The 21,640-nt window shown below is 46.6% G+C and overlaps 1 protein-coding gene and 1 pseudogene across 1 annotated transcript; one reads left to right on the forward strand and one right to left on the reverse strand.

The window, feature by feature from the left end:
* Window positions 1–211: 211 nt before the first annotated feature.
* Window positions 212–3,885, reverse strand: LOC147377040 (glutamate receptor ionotropic, kainate 5-like; annotated as a pseudogene).
* Window positions 3,886–5,639: 1,754 nt separating this feature from the next.
* FCRLB (Fc receptor like B) lies at window positions 5,640–11,909 on the forward strand. The gene is made up of 6 exons (XM_086393779.1): window positions 5,640–5,685; window positions 5,958–5,978; window positions 6,328–6,582; window positions 8,732–8,998; window positions 9,622–9,912; window positions 10,207–11,909. The coding sequence occupies exons 1-6, from the start codon at window positions 5,655–5,657 to the stop codon at window positions 10,593–10,595; spliced, it is 1,254 nt and encodes a 417-aa protein (XP_086249905.1). The 5' UTR covers window positions 5,640–5,654; the 3' UTR covers window positions 10,596–11,909.
* Window positions 11,910–21,640: the final 9,731 nt, after the last annotated feature.

The following is a 21,640-nucleotide window of genomic DNA, read 5'->3' on the forward strand; positions in this document are numbered from 1 at the left end:
GGGGGTAGGGCTCGAGCTCGCCGCGGGGCCGGGGTAGGTGCTGGCTTCTCAGTTCTCCCTCCAGGACACTTTGAGGCTGTGCACAAACTCGAGATCGAAGGGCTGCGAGGTGTTGAACCTGGAGAAGCCCAGGATGTTGGAGGAGTCCTCCACCACCAGGTGTAGAAAGTCCATGGTGACTTTCTACCATGGGGAAGTCCATGGTGACTTTCTACCATGGGGAAGTCCATGGTGACGAGGATGTACTTGAAAACGCTGAGGTCATTCCCAGCCTCAAGATGGTACTGAGAATGAGGTGGGAGATGGATGCGTTGGTGTCGATGAGGATGGTGGACACTTTTGTCATTGTGGAACTCCTTGAGCAGCGGGGTGGGGTCCCAGCTGTCGTCCAGCATCCTCATGGACAGAGTCTCCTTGGAGATGAGGAAGCCACGCACCAGTTCCTCCAATCGCAGCAAGCATTCGGCCCTGAGATGAGCACTCGCAGATGAGGCTGGCTGAAGGGTAGTTGAAAAACTTGGGGATCCGGGAGATGGCCAGGCTGGTGTCCTTGTTATTGGGGTACAGGCTGCCAGACACAAAGCGGAGGTACTGAAGGTGGGACATCTCCTCGGGACCCACCTTGATGTGGGGGATCTCCTCTCCACAGATTTGGCTCACTGTGGAGACAGAAGTGGGGCTGGAGGAGGGTCCCAGGACAGACACGGCCCCCTTGGGCAGGATCTGACACATGGTGTCCGTGGCCCTCTACTGGCTGCCCTGCTGCAGCCCAAAGATGTCTACTTCCACAGGGGCCTTGGCTGGGACTTCGATGATCCTGTTGATCTGCTCCCGGGCCAGGGTTAGGGTCAGGGTCAGACATTCACTGTGGCCCCACACAGTCTGGTCGTCCAGGATGGCAGCCCTGCGTGGTGATGAGAGCACCTGGCAGGTGGGGCTGGCCAAGGCAACAATCAGCAGCAGCAGCAGAGCTCAGCTGGAATCTTCCTCCCCTCCTCCCCGGGGACACAGCTGCTGTCGCCCCCACTCGCCACAGATCCTGGTGGGATGGAGGGCTGGGATTCCTCAAGGCCTGAGGATCAACAAGGGGGAGATGCTCTGGAGCTGGGTGGTGGGGCTGGGGCCAGGGTGAGGGTAGTCCACAGGGCCCCCTCCCCTGCCTCCGGTGGTGGTCCCCAGCTAATCCAAAACAGGGGGCTCCCAGGGAGCAGGGAGGAAGGAGAGGTGGAAGAGGAGAGGGAAAGCCAGGAAGGGGAGGAATAGGAAAGGAGAAAATGGAGGAGGGAAGGGGAGAGTAGAGAGGGGGAAGGCGCGAATGGAGGGGAAGGAGGGAGGGATATATATATATATCCCTAAGTGAAAAGGGAAATCAGTATCTCAAGAGATATCTGCATTCCCATGTTCATTGTAGCATTATTCACAGTAGCCAAAATATGAAAATAACCTAAATGTCAACAAGTGAATGGATAATTAAAATGTATCTAAGATACGTTGTATGTACTACACATATATGTAATGGAATATTATTCAGCCTTAAGAAAAGAAACTCTTGCCATTCACAATATGGATGAACTTAGAAGACACTGTGCCGAGTGAAATAAGCCAGACAAGAGGGACAAATATTGCATGATCTCATTTATGTGTGAAGAAGATGCCCTGAAGGAGGACAAGGCAACCCATTCCAAAATTCTTGCCTGGAGAATACCCTCGGACAGAGGAGCCTGGCGGGCCGCAGTCCATAGGGTTGCAAGGAGTCGGACATGACTGAGTGACTTAGCATGCATGCATGCATTTTTGTGTGGAATCTGATAGCGCCAAACTCGTAGAAGCAAAGAGTAGAATGGTGGTTTTCAGAGGCTCAGGCAGAGAGAAGAGAAAGTGAGTATGAGGAATCAGCTCACTAGATTATGGAGGCTGAAAAGTCCCATGATCTGCCATCTGCAAACTGGAGGCCTAGGAAAGGGAAATTGAGTCTGAATCCAAAGGCCCGAGAGCCGGGGGAATTGATGATGTAAATTCCAGTTCAAGGGTCAGAGAAGATGAGGTGAGATGTCTCAGCACAATCACTGAGGCAGGAAAAAAGGGGAGGGGGGGGCAAATTCCTCTTAACTCTGGCTTTTATTCTAAAAGAGAAATATCTAAAACTCAATAGCATATATGTAAATTAATAATACTAAACATTTCTCAAATGTAAATATACGCATGTATGAAGGATTAGAAAGTAGTTTACACAGTGGGTGTTCGTGTGGAGCAGAGAAGAACAGAAGTATGAGTGAAAAGTGAAAAATTAAGTCACCCAGTTGTCTCCAGTTCTTTGCGACCCCATGGACTGTGGCCTGCCAGGCTCCTCTATTCATGGAATTCTCCAGGCAAGAATACTGTAGTGTGTAGCCATTCTGTTCTCCAGGGGATTACCAAAGAACTAACGCTTCTGAATTGTGTGCTGGAGGATTCTTGAGAGTCCCTTGACAGCAAGGAGATCAAACAAGTCAATCCTAAAGGAAATCAACCCTGAATATTCATTGGTAGGACTGATGCTGAAGCTGAAGCCCCAATACTTTGGCCACCTAATTCAAAGAGCTGACTCGTTGGAAAAGATCCTGAGGCTGGAAGAGATTGAGGGCAAGAGGAGAAGGGGGCGGCAGAGGATGAGATGGTTAGATAGCATCACTGACTCAATGGGCATGAGTTTGAACAAACTCCGGGAGATAGTGAAGGACAGGGAAGTCTGGTGTGCTGCAGTTCTTGGGGTCACAAACAGTTGGACATGACTTAGACAATGAACAGCAACAACTGGAGTGTGTAGCTGCTCCCCTTGAGGGATTAAACCCAGGTCTCCTGCACTGCAGGTAGATTCTTTACCATCTGAGCTACCAGGGAAGCCCCAGTGTGAATAAAGATAAAAAATAAAACGAGAGAGGAGACTTGAAAAGACTAATGATGACGGTCTGCTATGAGCATGAAAAAACCGATTTTAGAGTTGAGACAGATTTCTATTCAAATTCCAGTTCTAGCGCCACAGGAAACATATGTAAAATGGAGATGATAATTCCTCCTTAAAGTCCCCTTGCAGGAATTAAAGTAATATGGTCTTTCCTGATGGTCCACGGCTAAGACTCTGAGCTCCCAACGCAAGGGGCCTGGTTCGATCCCTGGTCAGGGAACTAGATCCCACATGCTGCAGCTAAGACTTGGCACAGCCAAATAAATAAATATTTTTAATAAATAAATAAAGTAATATCTGTGAGGCACATGGTGTTGTGCCTGCTACATGCTCAGGGCTGCAGCACCCACTGAAATAAGCTGTGTCTCCATTGATACCAACAGCAGCAGCATCCCACTGTCATCACTGAAAGCGTCTTATTTCTCAGAATTCTTAGCAGATAATGGTATATCTTGTCCAGAAGTGATGTCGTGATAGGCTTCACAGAATTGCTCAGGTAATAAATGATCATTGCTAATTTTCTCTGCATAGTAAAGGTGTGCATAGTAAAGAATTAGAAATTCTTCAGGAAAAAGTCCTGGATGGAGAAGAAGATCCAATTTAGGAAAGTGCAGAAGAAAGCCTGGAATGAAGAAATGCTGGGTGGGAGATTCTTCAAGCCAAAACTTGAGCGCTATATGATATGAACCCTACGGGTAATTCTAGAGATTTTCAGGGAAGATTGTACACCTCATGAATTTTGAGTGTAATCAAGTTTTTTCGTGGAATCTGGGGGAAGAGGCTGAGATCTGTATTCTGAGTGATAGGAAGAGAAAATAGAGTCAACTTGGGTAGATTTAGGGAAGAGCTGAGGGGTGCATTACATTCTTATCATAAAGGTGGTGGCCTGGTACAGATTGTGGATGATGTGCGGAGGCTCACGTTGGCCCCGGATGAGGCATCAGGCATGTTGGGAGAAGCTGGGAACACTGCCTAGCTGGGCCCTCCTAAAGCGGGCAGTTTATAGTCTCTGTTCCTGGTGTCTCGTCCTCTCCTCCCCCCACTCCTGAACACCTTATCAATTACCTCCCTGGTTTTCAGACCCATATAATTCTATCTCTCTTCTATCAAAACGTGTTCTCAAAGCAGGATCTGAAGTGACCAGCTTAATTTAAAGGATCAATCGCATTTCCCTAAGGGGCATCTGCATTTTTAACAAAGGCTAGCATATTAAGAGAAACTACGAGGAAATTCTTAGAGTGAAACTTTGGGCATCAGCAAGGAAGGGGGGAAGAGACCGTCTTAAACCCTGACAGGGTTTGATCATCTATCTCCTTCCTGCCAGAGTTCCAAAGGAAGGAGGTACCCTAGTACTAAACAGTCACAGATGAGGACCGAACACTGTCCAAGGAGACATACTATCAGGTTGGAAAATTCATTAAGTATTTACAGGAGAATTCAGGTTCCCCACTGCTTAGGGTATGATCACACGGCTGAAAAGCACAAGAAGTAGAGGCGAGAGGTCAGGTCTGAGAAGCTTCCGAGGGGTTGATGCAGTGACTTTTCTAACACAGGTAAGGATTATTAGAACTGGGGCATGGCTGGGGACAGAGAGAAGGAAGGAAAGCCAAGTGAGTGGATATGTTATAGAGAAGATCTTTGGGATAGGTGGGAAGGAAGGGTTTTCTAATTTTTGAGGTTTAAGTTTCCAGGAAAGGAGATAGAAAGAGGAAACAAATAAACATTTCTCCTCTTGACTGTGACACTGTAAGACAGTGACACAGAAGGTGGTTGATGAATCATACTCTTCTGTCTATTCACCCAGGGAAGGACGTGACTTCCAGGTATACAGAACCCGATGTCAATCTCACTTCCCACCAATGCCTATCACTGGGAAGTGAGCAGAATAATCCAGGGTGGATCTATTTTTTAAAAAATATTTTTATTTATTTATTTGGCTGCACTGGGTCTTCGTTGGGGCACAAGTGATCTTTAGTTGCAGCAAAGTGAAGTGAAAATGTTAGTCGCTCAGTCATGTCCAACTCCTTGTGACCCCATGGAATTCTCCAGGCAAGAATATTGGAGTGGGCAGCCATTTCCTTCTCCAGGGGATCTTCCCCATCCAGGGATAGAACCCAGGTCTCCCACATTGCAGGCAGATTCTTTACCATCTCAGCCACTTAGGTTGTAGTAAGCAGGATCTAATTCCCCAACCAAGGATCGAATCCAGGCCACCTGCTTTGGGAGTATGGAGTTTTATCCACTGGACTACCAAGGAAGTCCCTGTCCTGTGTGGATCCTGAGGACATGAAGATGTCTTTCTCATTTGAGGCTTATGGGACCTTCCTGGATAGGAAAGGAGTGAGATGGGAGTGGGATGTTGCTGGGAGCCTGAAGGTGGCAGGCAGAGCCTGGGGTTCTATGTGGCTTTCTTGGGCTGCAAAGGGAACAAAGGCTTTCTCTACAGGAGGTGGGGCTGGCCTGAGATGTGAGGTGGTTTAGGCGTAGCAGGTGGGACAGTGTCTGGTGCTGGGGCATCTGAGAGTTGACACATATCCAGCCTGTCTCCTGCTCCCTCCAGTCCACCGTGTTCAGAAATGAGGAATGACTGGGAGAAGCAGCGATGTCTCCCAGGGCTCAGTGGTCAGCACTGGTCACTGGTCTCTGTTTCTTCTCCCATCCCATGTCAGGGCATCTCCGTTGCTCTGCAGCTGCTGCTGGTAGATCCACCATGTGGGAGCTAACAGTCCTTCTGCTCCTGGGTGAGTCCTCAGTGAGGCAACACTGGCCTAAGAACTTTAGGTATGGGGAAGAGTGGGAGTCAGGGTGTATATGTGTGTTTGGGGGGATATTCAGTCCTCAGTTTGTTATCTATTTTTGGAGAGGAAAAGAGGAAAGGGTCTTTCTCAGAGTTGAGGGAACTAAAGGCAGAAGAAAAACACGTCTTGGGATTTGTTGAATCTTTCCTATGGTCAAGAGAGGCCCCCTTTTCCTTTCATTGCCAACATTCTCCTTCTTCTTTCTTGTTTTGTAGTTCCAAGCAGTGGACAAGCTGGTGAGTCTTACACATCCCTCATCCCAATTTTCTGTGACTTCTACTCCAACCATCCCAAGTGACCTGCCTGGGTACTCTCCACTTCTTAGCTGTTCCAGGGTAGCGTCTCTTCTCATGGCTTCTCAATCCCTGTGACTCAGTTTGCCAGCAGGCCTGGCACTTAGACATGGGTGCTCACCAAGGGACTAGTTGATAGCCCAGTGTGGTCTCTCCTCTCCCAGAGACGGACTAGTAACCTGGGTCCTGGAAACTGGCATTTTCTGATATTTTCTAACCTGAGATCTCATCCTTGGGCACCTCACCTTGATTCTCTTTTTCACATTGCTGCCTCCCATACCCTCTCCCCCAGCTACTCCAGAGAAGCCCATATTGTCTCTGCACCCACCCTGGACCACAATCTTCAAAGGGGAAAAGGTAACCTTGCGGTGTGATGGGTACCACCCGCTGCTCCTGGAGCTTCGACCCATTAGCACTCTCTGGTATTTGGGCCACCTACTCCTGCCTTCTTATAAGAAGAGCATCGAGGTGCACACGCCAGGGGTGTATAGATGCCAGACACGCGGAGCACCCGTCAGTGACCCCATCCACCTCTCTGTATCTAATGGTGAGCGTCTGAACACCGGAGGGGCAGCGCACACGTCCCCTGGCAAGGCTGCCCCTCCTGTGGGAGAGGACACGGGGCCACTCTGATTGGGGTAGGAAGAGAGGGGTTATACTGAGTCTGCCTGGCACTATGTGAGAGATGCAGTAAGGCTTGCATAGCCTCAAAGGTCCCTTTACCATCCTGCCAGTGGACAGTAAATAAACATTTCTGTTCATTTACTAGCTCAGAAGAGAAGAGAGTCTAAGGACCTGGGATACTGAATACTTTTGAGAAAGAGGGTTGGGCAGGAAGGGAAAGGGCAGGGCAAAGCAGGAAAAGTGAGGTTCCCTGGACAGGTTGCCTGCAACTGGGGGATTACTCTTGTTTGAACAGAGTGATGCTTCTTTGTGCCTCCCATTAGTAAAATAGGGACAATAAGAGTGTCCATCTGTTCGGTTATTGTGAAGATTAAAAATGAATTATGAGAGGTTGTCAAAGAAAAAAGCAGATGAACAAAGCACTTTTATTACACACACACACACACGAGTCAAGAAGAAACTAATTTTCTGGGAAGACATAAAGAGCTTCCAAACAGAATAAGAGAAGTAACAGTAATTTGTTCATTAGGGCACAGGATTGGCTACTTTGTAGGGAATATTTTGTCATTTTAGCCTGGTAGGGTATATTTTCTATTCAGAATTTAAAAGGTTATCACTCAATGTTCAGATTAGCATTTACACTTCATACCCATTTGTTGCTCAGTCTCTAAGTCACATCAGACTACTTGCAACCCCATGTGACTGCAGCACGCCAGGCTTCCCTGTCCTTCACTATCTCCCAGAGTTTGCTCAAACTCATGTCGATTGAGTCAGTAGTGCTATCTAACTGTCTCATCTTCTGCCGCCTGCTTCTCCTCTTCCCCTTAATCTTTCCCAGCATCAAGGTCTTTGCCAATGAGACAGCTCTTCGAATTAGGTGGTGGCCAAAGTATTGGAGCTTCAACTTCAGCAGCAGTCCTTCCAATGAATATTCAGTGTTGATTTCTTTTAGGACTGACCGGTTTGATCTCCTTGCAGTCCTAAGGACTCTCAAGAGTCTTCTCCAACACAATTCGAAAGCATCAATTCTTCGGTGCTCAGCCTTCTTTATGGTCCAACTCTCATCCACACTCCATGGTTTCTTGTTTGGAAACTGATAGCAAGCACAGATAAGATACTGAATATGATAGACAGTAGTTACTGCTTGCAGAACCGAGAGTACCATAGAGATCGTGGCTATTACTTGCAGAATTTTTTCTCCATGTAAAACACCTAAAGTGGCATTTAGCAGTACTTTGGCCACCTCATGCGAAGAATTGACTCATTGGAAAAGACTCCGATGCTGGGAGGGATTGGGGGCAGGAGGAAAAGGGGACGACAGAGGATGAGATGGCTGGATGGCATCACCGACTAGATGGACGTGAGTCTGAGTGAACTCTGGGAGTTGGTGATGGACAGGGAGGCCTGGCATGCTGCGATTCATGGGGTCGCAAAGAGTCAGACACGACTGAGTGACTGAACTGAACTGAACTGAGGGCTGTGTAAACGTTAGCTAGTATGATGATGAGGTAAATAAGGGTACCGCAGAAGGTGCCTAAGGCTGTCCTCGGGGGGTGGGAGGCCCTCAGGTATGTTTTCTGGAGGAGATAAGATCTAAGTTCAGACCTGCAGGATAATAGGCCTCAACTAAAGTAGGTGAAGAGGTCTTCTTGGCATGTACTAAGGCTCTGGGCAGTGCCAGTTCTCCCAGCAGTACAGTATGGATGGAATTAGCCTGCATTGTAAGGCGGAAAAGGAGACACGGGGCAGGGGAGAATCCTGAGATGGTGCTGAAAAGGTAAGCAGGGGCCGGGTCAGGAAGGCCTTGATGCCATCTTAAGGCGTTTAAACTGGATTCTGACGGACACTACTCTTTGAGGCTGGAACTAAGTCTCAGCCATCAATACCTAAGGTTGGCCTTCCCCTTCCCCTTGCCACTCACCATCTGAGGCTCCTGGGGTGTCCAGGAAGGGAGAAGGGGATTGGTGGGGGGAAAGGGGTAGGAAGAAGCGAGCAGGGAGGTGGAGAAGAATGGGTCACCCCAAGGGCTGGACTTTCTCTTGGAATCAGGCTGTTTGTGCTGACTGTCGTAGACTGGCTGATCCTGCAAGTGCCCTATGCTGCGGTGTTCGAGGGCGAGCCACTGGTCATGCGCTGTCGCGGCTGGTACGATAAGATCGTCTATAAACTTCACTACTACCACGATGGCCAACCCGTGCGCTACTTCCACTCCAGCGCCAACTACACGGTACCCCAGGCCCGCGCCAGCGACAGCGGGCACTACCAGTGCTCCGGCACCATGCGCATTCCCGTGGAAAGCGCGCCCATGTTCTCCGCCAAGGTGGCCGTAACCGTGCAAGGTGGGGGAGACGGGGCCGGGGAGGGAGACAAACAAGCCTTGGGAAATTCTGGGACAGAAACCCGGCGGGGAAATGAAGGGGCGAGAGTTATAGTAGCTGGCAAGCTGGGGATTTCTCTGCGGGACCACGAGCACGTTCTCCTCTCCTTCTTAGTGTGAAGTCGCACTTGATCTTTAAGCCTGGGTGGGGGCAGGGGTCCTGGCTTCTTTCTCTGGGTAGGCACCCATGTAGGGGGAAGCTCTCTCCGCAGCCCCAGCCAGAATGACAGTGGCAGTAAATGGGATCACGGTGGGACTGGGGCGAGGGAACTGCTTCCAGGCGTCCTGAGACCCCTTCTAGGCTGAAGGATCAGAGCTGGATGTCAGTCGGGGAATGACTCGAGGCGTCTGACTTGGTGCCGCTCCATTCAAGCTTTCCCCTTCCCTCGTGGACTCGTCTCCCACATTTTCAAAGACTTTCCTCCCTTCAAGTGTACACACAATCTCCTCCCTGGTGGGTTAGAGGTCCTCGTGGGAAACCGGAGCGGGAGAGGGGTCGTGGGACTACAAAGCTGGGCCCGGTTCCCTGGGACCCTTGCGCCAGCCTAAAGTGCACCTTTGGCCACTGGGCCCCCGCTTCCGCAGAGCTGTTCCAGGCGCCCGTGCTGAGGGTGATAGGCCGGGTGGAGGCTCGCGGCGGGGCCTTCGGAGGAGTGGTCTTGCGCTGCGAGACGCGCCTGCATCCGCAGAAGCGCGACACGCCGCTACAGTTCGCCTTCTACAAGTACAGTCGCCCCGTGCGCCGCTACGACTGGGATGCGGAGTACACGGTCCCCGAGCCGGAGGTCGAGGAGCTGGAATCGTACTGGTGCGAGGCGGCTACAGCCACCCGCAGCGTCCGGAAACGCAGCCCATGGCTGCAACTCCCGGGCCGCGGTGAGTGACGGCCCTTCCCGAAGCCTTCCGGGCGGGCAGCCCCGGCCGCCCAGCCTCCGCCCACGCCTTCCGGAAACGCCCGTCACTCCCCACCCGCTCTCCTGCCCCGCCGTCCGGCTCCACCGCCTCCCACACCCCTGCCTCCCTCACCCCTCCAGCTCATTTCCCGCTTCCTCGACGTCCCCACTCGCCTCCCCAGCCCGGCCCGTCCTTCAGTCCTTCGCCCCCTTTTCCCGCCTCAGGCCATGAGAGAATGATTTCAGCCGAGCGTTTCTCTGTGTGCTGTGTTCGCAGGTTCTCCCTTGGACTTGGCGTCCACCACCGCCCCGGACCCCGGTAACCAGCCGCTTTCCTTCAGAAAGCCCCCGGTGTCCAGATCGGTCCCGTCGGTCCCCTCCGTCCCTAATGTCACCTCAGCGGGGCCGCAGTTCCCCGCGGGCGGAGCCCCCACCGCTGGGCCACCAGCGTGTGCGCCACCGACACCCTTGCAACAAACCGCTGGCGCCCTAAAACCCGACGTGGCGCTTCTGCTCCGAGAAATGCAGCTGCTCCAAGGCCTCCTCAGCCGGGTGGTCCTGGAATTAAAGGAGACACAGCCTTTGCCAGGGCACACAGTCGAGACCCCCACTTCCCACTCGGCTGTGAGTCAGGGAACCCCTGAGACCACTACGGTGGAGAGCTGAGGGAGGGGGTGGCTACAGTCCCCTCTCCAGGCACATCCACCTCTGGTTTCTCCTGCTCCCGTCACGTGGAGACCTTCCTAAGCCACCTCTGTTTCATCCCTGTGTTTCGCTGTGGTTTATAAAGTGTGGTAGCTGACACGTCAATCTCACCCTGCACATCTGAGCAGTTTGTAACCCCAAGGCCTTCCCTCTCATCTCTTCCTTCGCCTCACAGATTTCAGTAGGGAAGTAGAAATCTGCTATTTACTGCTTTGAGGTTGACTTTTGGAAGTGGATTTAGTCATCCTTAGCTTTTCATGTAAACCCACACAACGCATATTTCAGCACAAGGTTATTTTGGTACTAAACTCTTTGGCACATTTAAGGGTCAATAATTACAACCCTAATTATTCATCATGAATTGAACGTTAAAATTTAAAAGGTTTTCAGTTCTGTTTCTGATGAGTTTATACCTTCAAAGTCCTGTGTTATAGTTTTAGAGACAGAAAGGGATTTGTGTGGGTCTCCCGTTCCAGGTTAAGGGTGAGTGTACACTTAGAGCCACCCAGATGCACCTCCCACACCAGCATAGCCTGACAGACTCTGATGGGCTCTGGTGGCAGCAGGCAGGCCCTGCTCATTTTAGCCTAAATTAAACAACTGCATCGAGAAATCTCTTTGAAGAAAGTTTAAGACAAATTCTCAAAATTGCTGTATTCTAGTTTTTGCCAGTTTCTTCTATAAGAGCCATTCCAACACTAAGACACAGTTCAGTCTTTATAAGTTCCTCATCTGCCTACTAAAACTATGAGATCTCAGCAGAGCTGGTGTGAATTATTTCCAGGAGAATTCTTTCTCATTAGGCCTACCTATACCTTCATCAGTTAACCTTTACTGTTAAGGCTTAGAACTGATAACAACTCTACCCTCCCACCCTTCTAGTCTATAGGTATTCAGTCACAATGCAATTTCCCTTTCTTTTTGAGTGATTAATCAGTATCACATTAACATCCTTCATCTTTTTCTTCTTCTTACCTTCTTACTTTCTTCAAGTATTATCTTCACCATGTTATTACTACAAAGTCACTGAAATTATATAAGAAGAGAGGCAGGTGGGTTCACACATATATTACAGTGCAATGTGATAAGTGCTTCTGTGAAACACTAGGAATTCAGTGGAGGAAACTGAATCTTGAAGGAGAGCAAGATTTCACCAAGTGAAGATGGGAAAATATTGAGGAGTGGGGGATGCAGGCTGAGGATGCAAAAGCAGAGACATGGAAGACCATAGTGTGTTTGTAGAGTTGCAAATAATTAAAAGTGGCTGGAGAATTATATGTGTTTATGTGTGTGTGTATGGCAGGGTAGGGTATATTTTAGGCAGAAGGTGGCAGGAGATGAACATGGGGAAGTAGAAAGGGTTCAGAACATGGAAGTCTTGTTAAAAGGTTCTTAAACCTGTTGGAAAATTGGGATGGATATGCGGAAACATTCTTTATGGAGGGCATAAATAAACCTCACTGGAGGAGAAGCTAATTTAAAATTACGAAAGAGCAATCAAATAAACTGATCTCAGCGGCCACTTGCTTATCCCTTGAGAAGGTATGTTCAGGCACTATAATCCAGTGTTGGGCTTCTGGTCTTTGTGCCTCTGCTTTTCAGCTTTCTATGCAGGCTTAGCTCACTTCCCAGAATCTTCTCTTGGCATGCCTTCCCTGGCTAACCCGACTCTATTTCAGTGGGCCCATTGTGATTTTGTTCCCCTGATGTTTCTGCTGTCTCTTTATCCAGATAGAAAATGAGTAGCATTAGGGTTATGACTAGCATTGATTACCTAATCAAAGAATCTCACCCATTAAAAAAAAGTCAGTTGATATGTATAACTGATTCACTTTGCTGCATAGCAGAAATGAACACAACATTGTAAAGCAATTATACTTCAATAATAAGTAATTTTAAAATATCAGTTGATCATTTCTTAAGGGAGTGAAATGGTGAAATAGCCATTCAAAAGAGCATTTTATCTCTTTACTATCTCCTCATTCACAGCAGCCACAATATCTTCCTTCCTGCCACCTACCTCCATTTAAGGCCAGGGATGTGGGGGATGGGAAAGAATAAGATTTATGGGTTAGAATGAAATCATTCATGATGCAACTTCTCTATTTATGTTGTGTGGCAAGGGAAGGAGTAACTTTTATGCCTTTTAGTCTCCATGTCTTTAAGCCCCCCGAATCTCCTTGATCTTCCCCTACAAGATCTATTAATGATCTCCCAGGAAGACCTGCACTAAGGAAATACTGAGAAACGTCAGACAGGCAGCTTACTGGCCATGCTCCTCTGGGTGGGGCGCAGGGCGCTGAGTCCTCATCCAGCTTCATCAGGTTCCAACATGCTTTTAGGGAAACAGAAGGCTGGCTAGCTAGCCCAGGCTACCCAAGGAGAATCTCAAGCTCATTCTCAAGCAGCAAGGGTAGCAACAGAATGCTGGAGAAACCTGGGGAGGAAGCCACTGCTCTCTGGCTCTCTGATCACTTCTGTGTCTCAGTCTCAGGCCTTGACTGTAAACCTGTGAGTGTCCATACCAGATACCAAACAAGGAACCCGGAAGTCCTCCATCAGACAGCAGAAACGGTCCTGGCAAGTTTCCTTTGGATCTCAGCCTCCCTCTCTCATACTGTCCTCCCTGAGTCTAAGTTTCTCATCTGGACTTGACTCTGTGGAAGGAAGGAACTCAACTCTGGGTTCCACACTTAATGACTTTTTTCCTAAGAGAGTGAATCAAATCCTCTAGGTTCAAGTCCAAACTCCCTATCATGACATGGAGCAGTCACACAGACCACTTGCTCTCTCCCCATGGAGCCTCTTTCATGCCTCTGTGCCTCTGCATATACTTTTGCGTCATCAACTCTGTTGGTGAGGCATGGGCTGTACAGGCCTTCTGAGTTCAAGCTCTCTCATCGGGAAAAAGAGGGAAATAAGAGTAACCTTAAAGAGGTTAAAGCGTCTGCCTGGAATACGGGAGACCCGGGTTCAATCCCTGGGTCGGGAAAATCCCCTGAAGAAGGAAATGGCAACCCACTCCAGTACTCTTGCCTGGAGAATCCCATGGAGAGAGGAGCCTGGTAGGCTATAATTCATGGGGTCGCAAAGAGTTGGACACCACTGAGCGACTTCACTTTCACTTTCACTTAGAGAGGGAAAGACAAATAAACAGATTTTTTTCATTACTAAAGGTTCTAAGTCAGGGGATGCTAAGGTGCTTAGAAGCACAGAGGAGGAGCACCAAGCCCAGCATGGAGGCTCACAAGTCACTTTCCAGAGAGATGACGTCTGCCAGTGCCTATTGATGAACTATTAGGTTATTTCCAAACTTCTGTTGTTTTAGATTATGCTGCAATGAAGATTCTCACACTTAGATCTTTAGACACATATTTGAATATATCTGTAGGGCAAACTCCTAGCGTTAAGTAGAATTGTTAAAGAAAATGAGTCCTTTTAAATTTTAATAGATATTGTCAAATTATGTCTGAGAGAGCTTGTTTCTCTTACCCTGGTCAGGAGAGTACATCATTGCAGTTATATATTTCTTTTAAAAAATTAATTCATATAGTTTTGGTTGCACTGAGCCTTTGGTACTTCGCGAGGGCTTTCTCTCGCAGCAGCAAGTGGGGGCGGCTGCTCTTCAGTTGGGCACCGGCTTCTTGTTGCAGTGGCTTCTCTTGTTGCAGAGCGCAGGCTCTCGTTGCGGGCTTCAGTACATGCAGCTCATAGGCTCTAGAGCTCGGGCTCTGTAGTTGTGGCTCAAAGGCTTAGTTGCTCAACAGCATGTAGAATCTTATCAGACCAAAGATCAAACCCATGTCCCTTGCATTGGCGGGTGGATTCTTATTTATTGTACCACGAGGGAAGTCCTATATTTCTTAATAAACCCAGAGAAACTCTTGACCCCTAATCTTCTGTTGAATTCCCCCAGTTGAATCCTGGCAACATTACTAACTTTGTGCTGTGCAACAACTCAGCAGTGCAATCCTTGCAGAGTCAATGTCCCTGTTTGTAGTTCTAACCCACCCATCGTCTGAATTCTTGTTAACTGGGCTGCAGTTAACTAAGAGAATGTACTCTTGACTATATTTCCTTAATAAATGTGAACTTTCTGCTAAGTAGAGCTCTTATTCCAAGCCAGATCATCCTAGTTCTCCACCCAGTTCCCAAGGTGTACTGCAGTTTGCCCGTGTTAGTTTAGTTTATTCCCCAGTCACTATATCTGCACTACACCCTCGAAGATAATTGGTTTCAATGCTTAACATTCTAATTATAATAAGAGGCCTCATATAACTGTACATCCCTGATTCAGCTAACATCTGAGGCTAAAGAACTGGTATACTTAAGTCTTTTTCAGTTCAAAGGAGCTGATGTGGGAGATGACCACTCTCCCGTTTCTTTACAGTAAATATGCTCTTAATGTAGAATGTTAAGTTGTAGTAGCCAAGCTAATTAACTCTGGACCTAGAGGTGGCAGAGTATAGAGGTTAAGAACCCCGGCCAGCAGTTAATAGACTTGGGTTCAAACATCACCCTCACTACTTACCATCTGGGTCACAAAGGGTAAGACACAACTTAGCGACAACAGCAAGACTTGGGCAAGAGATTTTCTCCCTGAAGTTGTATTTCCTTATCTGCAAAGCACAGTAATAATAGCATCTTCCTTACAGAATTGCTAGAAGGATTCAATGAGGTTATCCAAGTAACATACTTGATAGAAGCTATTATCACATTATCACTGTAGTTCACAGCATCTAAAATGACATTGACCATAGGATGCACCATTGAGCAGAACATTAAGGAAGGAAATTGTGGCCAAATAGCCACACAATGTCTTTTAGGCTTAATTAGAAATAGAAAATTTTTAAATTTTTTATTTTTAAATTCAAATTTCACTCTTGAAAGTGAAAGTGTTAGTTGCCAATCATGTCTGACTCTTTATGACCCCATGGACGGTAGCCCGCCATGGTCCTTTGTCCATGGAACTCTCCAGGCAAGAATACTGGAGTAGCTATTCCTTTCTCCAGGAGATCTTCCCGACCCAGGGGTTAAACCCAGGTCTCCTGTGTTGCAGGCAGACTCTTTACCATCTGAGCCACTAGGGAAGTCCTATAATCACTCTTCAGTTCAGTTCAGTCGCTCAATCGTGTTTGACTCATTGCGACCCCATGAATTGCAGCACGCCAGGCCTTTCTGTCCATCACCAACTCCCGGAGTTCACTCAAACTCACGTCCATCGAGTCGGTGATGCCATCCAGCCATCTCATCCTCTGTCATCCCCTCTCCGCCTGCCACCAGTCCCTCCCAGCATCAGAGTCTTTTCCAATGAGTCAACTCTTCGCATGAGGTGGCCAAAGTACTGGAGTTTCAGCTTTAGCATCATTACTTCCAATGAACACCCAGGACTGATCTCCTTTAGAATGGGATGGTTGGATCTCTTTGCAGTCCAAGGGACTCTCAAGAGTCTTCTCCAGCACCACATTTCAAAAGCATCAATTCTTCGGTGCTCAGCCTTCTTCACAGTCCAACTCTCACATCCATACATGACCACTGGAAAAACCATAGCCTTGACTAGATGGACCTTTGTTGGCAAAGGTCTGCTTTTGAATATGCTATCTATATTGGTCATAACTTTCCTTCCAAGGAGTAAGTGTCTTTTAATTTCATGGCTGCAGTCACCATCTGCAGTGATTCTGGAGCCCCAAAAAAATAAAGTCTGACACTGTTTCCACTGTTTCCCTATCTATTTCCCATGAGGTGATGGGACCAGATGCCATGATCTTAGTTTTCTGAATGTTGAGCTTTAAGCCAACTTTTCACTCTCCTCTTTCACTTTCATCAAGAGGCTTTTCAGTTCCTCTTCACTTTCTGCCATAAGGGTGGTGTCTTCTGCGTATCTGAGGTTATTGATATTTCTCCCAGCAATCTTGATTCCAGCTTGTGCTTCTTCCAGCCCAGGATTTCTCATGATGTACTCTGCATAGAAGTTAAATAAGCAGGGTGACAATATACAGCCTTGACGTACTCCTTTTCCTATTTGGAACCAGTCTGTTGTTCCATGTCCAGTTCTAACTGTTGCTTCCTGACCTGCATATAGGTTTCTCAAGAGTCAGGTCAGGTGGTCTGGTATTCCCATCTCTTTCAGAATTTTCCACAGTTTATATCACTCTTACGTATGCATAAAAAGGACAACATAAAGGAAATATATAAATTGGGTGAGGTATTCCTAAAACTATTCACTTTCAGAGTTTGACTTCTCTAAATCACTTTCCCCACTCATATTTATCAAAGATTTTTTTCCCATTCTTGCAACGTGCTCTTTCCTATGAAGAGCATTAGTAATGCAGCATTCCTTAAAAGAAGCCATAACAAGAGTAACACTCATCATTGCCAGACTTGTAAGCTGGTTTTGCAATCATCGTGAGTTAACTTACTTTTGACTTCAGCTGTGGGAGGCCTGGTTTTGAGCCCTGGGGCGGGAAGATCCCCTGGAGAAGGGAATGGCTACCCACTCTAGTATTCTTGTCTGGAAAATTCCATGGACAGAGGAGCCTGGTGGGCTACAGTCCATGGGGTCACAAAGAGTCAGACACGACTGAGTGACTAACACTTTCACTTTCAGGAATGTGGCTAAACATGTCTGATACATCACCCATTCCACTTCTCACAACCTATGAACGTTTCACTGTCATCTCTAGAAATTTCTCCCAAGATGCTCATACCAGTTCTTAAATTTTGAAACCAGTACTTTCATGTTCGTGTTTATTTAAGCAGTGCAAACTATGACACGATGACAGTCATAAGATGCATTGTAGTTCCAGAGACATTAAAAGTAGTTTGAACAAAATTATCTCTTAGAATTAATGAAATACAAAATGCATCCTAAAAGCAAATTTCAATATGTCTAGAAAAAAAGTTACACATGACCCTACGTGTAGCCTGAGACTAAAGATGGACTTTTTCTTCAGTTGAAGAGGAAGTCCTCAAAAATCTGAAAGGAATTTAAAAGCTGTTTAGTTCAACCAAGAAACCACTTATTAAGATTCTAAACTTCTCCTGCCATGTGGCCACATTTGACTTCCTGTGAGTATGCGGTCCTCGTTGCCTCCCAAGGACGATTCACTTTATATTAGGAGGAGTGGGCATGCTCAGTTGTGTCTGACTCTTTGGACCTCATGGGCAGTAGCCTGCCAGGCTCCTCTGTCATGGAATTTTCCAGGTGAGAATACTGGAGTGGGTTGCCATTTCCTACTCCCAGGGATCTTCCTAACCCAGGGATCAAACCTATATCTCTTGGGTCTCCTGCATTGGCAGGTGGGTTCTTTACCACTGCCTGGGATAGCTCTGGCAATTGGAAAGTTCTTCCTATGGGTAATGAGCAAAATGATTTTGTTATAGCTTCTACTCACCGTGCCTCCTAGAGTTACACACAACAGATCTAATTCCTCATCCTCTTGTTAGGCCTTTGGATGTTTAAAGACGCTGCTTAAGTCATGCTTAGTTTTCTTAAAGATAGACTCTGTTTGTTTCAGTGTTTTCAACTGTTCTTAATTTAGAATTCCTTCCCCATCCTGGCTTTTCTGGGCACATCTCTGTATTTGATTTAAAATGTGGGACCCATAACTGACTGGGTGTGTCCAGGGAGAAAAAGGCAGGAAGGCAGAATTTTATTTTTATTTTTTTACAATTAAGCAATTGCACTTGTGACAGGATGTCAAAAGTGATATTTCATGATGCAATGCAACAGACATGGAATTCTGAAGCCAGATCATCATACACAGAATGTACAAAGGAAATGACCAAAGATTTGTTCTCTGGCTTTTGGACTCCGAAATCAAATCAAGAAGATTAAAAAGGGGTTAGAGTATGGAGGGGAGAGAGGGTCTGTGAAGAGCTTTCTTTGACATATGAAGAGTTTCCATCACAATTCTTACTCATAGTGGGGAGTCTGGGGCGCTTATCCTCTCCCCCTCAAGCCTAATGAGGGCAGTCCCTTGGCCTCTCCCAGAGAGGTCTGAAATGTGTTCCCCGCAGTTGCAAGACACAGGAAACTGGGCCTGACTCACTCTTGAGAAAGCTAAGGTGAGTTGTGGCCATAGGATGGAGAAGTCTGTTTTGGGATTCTACACTACAAAATTTGCGGGGGCAAAGCTAGGTATGTACATATTTCTGTGGTCCATGAAAGACAGAGAGCTGCCATGGGGTTATCTTGCATGTGTGTGTGCTAAGTTGCCTCAGTCTGACATGACTCTTCGTGACCCTGTGGACCATAGCCTCCATAGTCTCCTCTCTCCCTGGGATTCTCCAGGAAAGAATACTGGAGTGAGTTGCTGTGCCCTCCTCCAGGGGATCTTCCCAACCCAGGGAGGGAACCCACACCTCACACATCTCCTGCACTGGCAGGCAGGTTCTTTACCACTAGTGCCACCTGGGGCTTGGTTCCTGTAGAATAAGGCCACCAGAAGGGGTTGAAAAAAATACCGGAAAAGCTGGAGGTGAGTCTGGATTCCCAGAGATTGAGGAAAGAGGTGCAAGTGAACACCTGGAAAAAGATAAACCTGTCTTGAATATCAGAGGGGATCAGTCCCCCAAAATGAACACCTCCAAAAAGTCCACAAAACGTGTTTATGGAAGAAAGAATTGGCCATAGTCACCTCCAAACTCAGAGAGGAGGAAGCTGCTCATCCAAAGAGTTTTCTACTTCCTTACCCATCCTTCCTTCTTTCCCTGTTATCCCCTTCTTTGGCCTGGGTGAGGTGAAAAGGAAACAAACACTAAGGAGATGCAGAAAGAGAAACAAAGGAAAACCAATCAAGCTCCTTCAAGCTGCTTTCTCAAGTCAGGACCTAAACCCAATATGTATGAGGACAAAGAGTTATCTCAGAATTAAGCTTGAAGTTCTGATTAACATCTAAGACTGGGCATTCTAATTAATAAATTGAAACTATATTTGTGACTAAAGTCATTAAAGAAATATGAACTGCCAAGAGCAGCAGAAAAGTCAGGGATTGGCTCAAACTTTAATGTATGCATGAATCAGCCAGGGCTCTTCTGCAAATACAGATTATACCCAGTGGGTCTGGGGTAGGACCTGAGAGCCTGCATATCTAACAAGTTCCAAATTGATGCTAGTGACTTTGAGTAGCAAGAGGAGCAGGGGATTACTCCACTGAATGAATCTGAAATGGATTATGAAATATTAAGAAAGCTGAATTTTGATCATTCCACGAATTGTGCTTTCAGCATACCCAGTCTGCTATGGTCCAAGAAATAGATGCTCAGGGCCCTGCCTCTCAGCACCACAGAGATCCACTGGGATCCACTGGGATCTCTGATATTGCTGCTGCTGAAGAAACCAAGAGCGTCATCCACCTGGTTTACAGAAGCCACAGAAGCTGCAGAAGTACAGCCTCTGCTTCACTTTCACCTTCCATATGTTGTCTAAGGGCTTCTGAGTTGCCAGACCTAGCTGCAAGGGAGTCTTGATCCCTTTTTGCTTTCCAGGCTCTTTAGTTCAGAAAGGCACTTGAAAAGGTAGTGAAGTCAATGCTCATCCCACTTCCATGGACAATAAAGGGGTGAGTCCTATGTAGACTTTTACTATTGTGAAGGACCTAAAGATTTACGGCAACTTGTTAATTTTAGAGGTCAGTAAATGAAGACACAGAAACTGAAAGACTTGTTGGGGGTGGGGTAGAAATAGAGCTCAGGTCTTTTGAGAAGGAATTCAGTGAGCCTAAAGGATAGCCCGGAGAAGGCAATGGCACCCTACTACAGTACTCTTGCCTGGAAAATCCCATGGATGGAGGAGCCTGGTGGGCTGCAGTCCATGGGGTTGCTAAGAGCTGGACACAACTGAGCAACTTCACTTTCACTTTTCACTTTCATGCATTGGAAAAGGAAATGGCAACCCACTCCAGTGTTCTTGCCTGGAGAATCCCAGGGACGGGGGAGCCTGGTGGGCTGCCATCTATGGGGTTGCACAGAGTCGGACACAACTGAAGCTACTTAGCAGCAGCAGCAGCAAAAGATAGCCACTCTCACAGGAGTCAGGTACTATTGTCCAGCTTCATTAAGCTATTGCTTGCAAACCCAAGAGAATGTTTTATCTAAGCCATACCTCTTTGACCCCCAATTTATATTTATGTAGTTCATTTGAGGGATCAAAGTCCAGGATCTTATATTTCTCTTTTTTGAATTTAGTTAGCTGGACAAAGACAAAGACAATTTTGGATCCAAATGTAATCCCTCTCAGCTGTAACACATGTAGATTAGATAAACATGTCTTGTGCACTGTAATACTAAAAAAAAAAAAAAAAAAAAAAGAAAGTTGAATAAAACAGATTAAAGAAATTTAGATGATGGCTCTATCTTATTAGAAATTTCTCTTATGATTGCTATTGATCCATTTTATTTTCCTCTCTTTGGGTGCAATTATTTAACCAATTACTAACTCAATTGCTCTAATATCCAACCTTTATTTCTTTTTTTTAAAAAATGTTTATTTCATATTATTATTTTTCATTGTTGTTTATCACAGGATATTTAATATAGATCACTGTGCTGCATACTATGATCTTGTTTATCCATCCTATATCTATGTATATATAATAGTTTGTATCCCCAAATCCTAATCCATCCCTCCTCTACCTCCCCTCCCTCCTGGCAACCACAAGCTTGTTCTCTATATGAGTCTGTTTCTGTTTAATATATAAGTTCATTTGTGCCATATTTTAGGTTCTGTATATAAGTGACATCACATGGTTTCTCTTTCTGACTTATTTCACTCAGTATGACACTCTCTAGGTCCATCCGTGTTGCTGCAAATGGCATTATTTCATTCATTTTTATGGCTGAGTAGTATTCTATTGTATGTATGTATCTGTATATATGTATGTATATACATACATGTACCATCATTTAAAAAAAAACTTCATTTTGTTTTGGGGCATAGCTGATTAACAAACAATGTGATAGTTTCAAGTGAACAGTGAAGGGACTCAGTGACACATATACATGTA

This window comes from Bos grunniens, chromosome 3 (genome assembly GCF_055505025.1).
Source record: "Bos grunniens cultivar Pamir isolate PY7600 chromosome 3, Bosgru_T2T1.0, whole genome shotgun sequence".
NCBI lineage: Eukaryota > Metazoa > Chordata > Mammalia > Artiodactyla > Bovidae > Bos > Bos grunniens.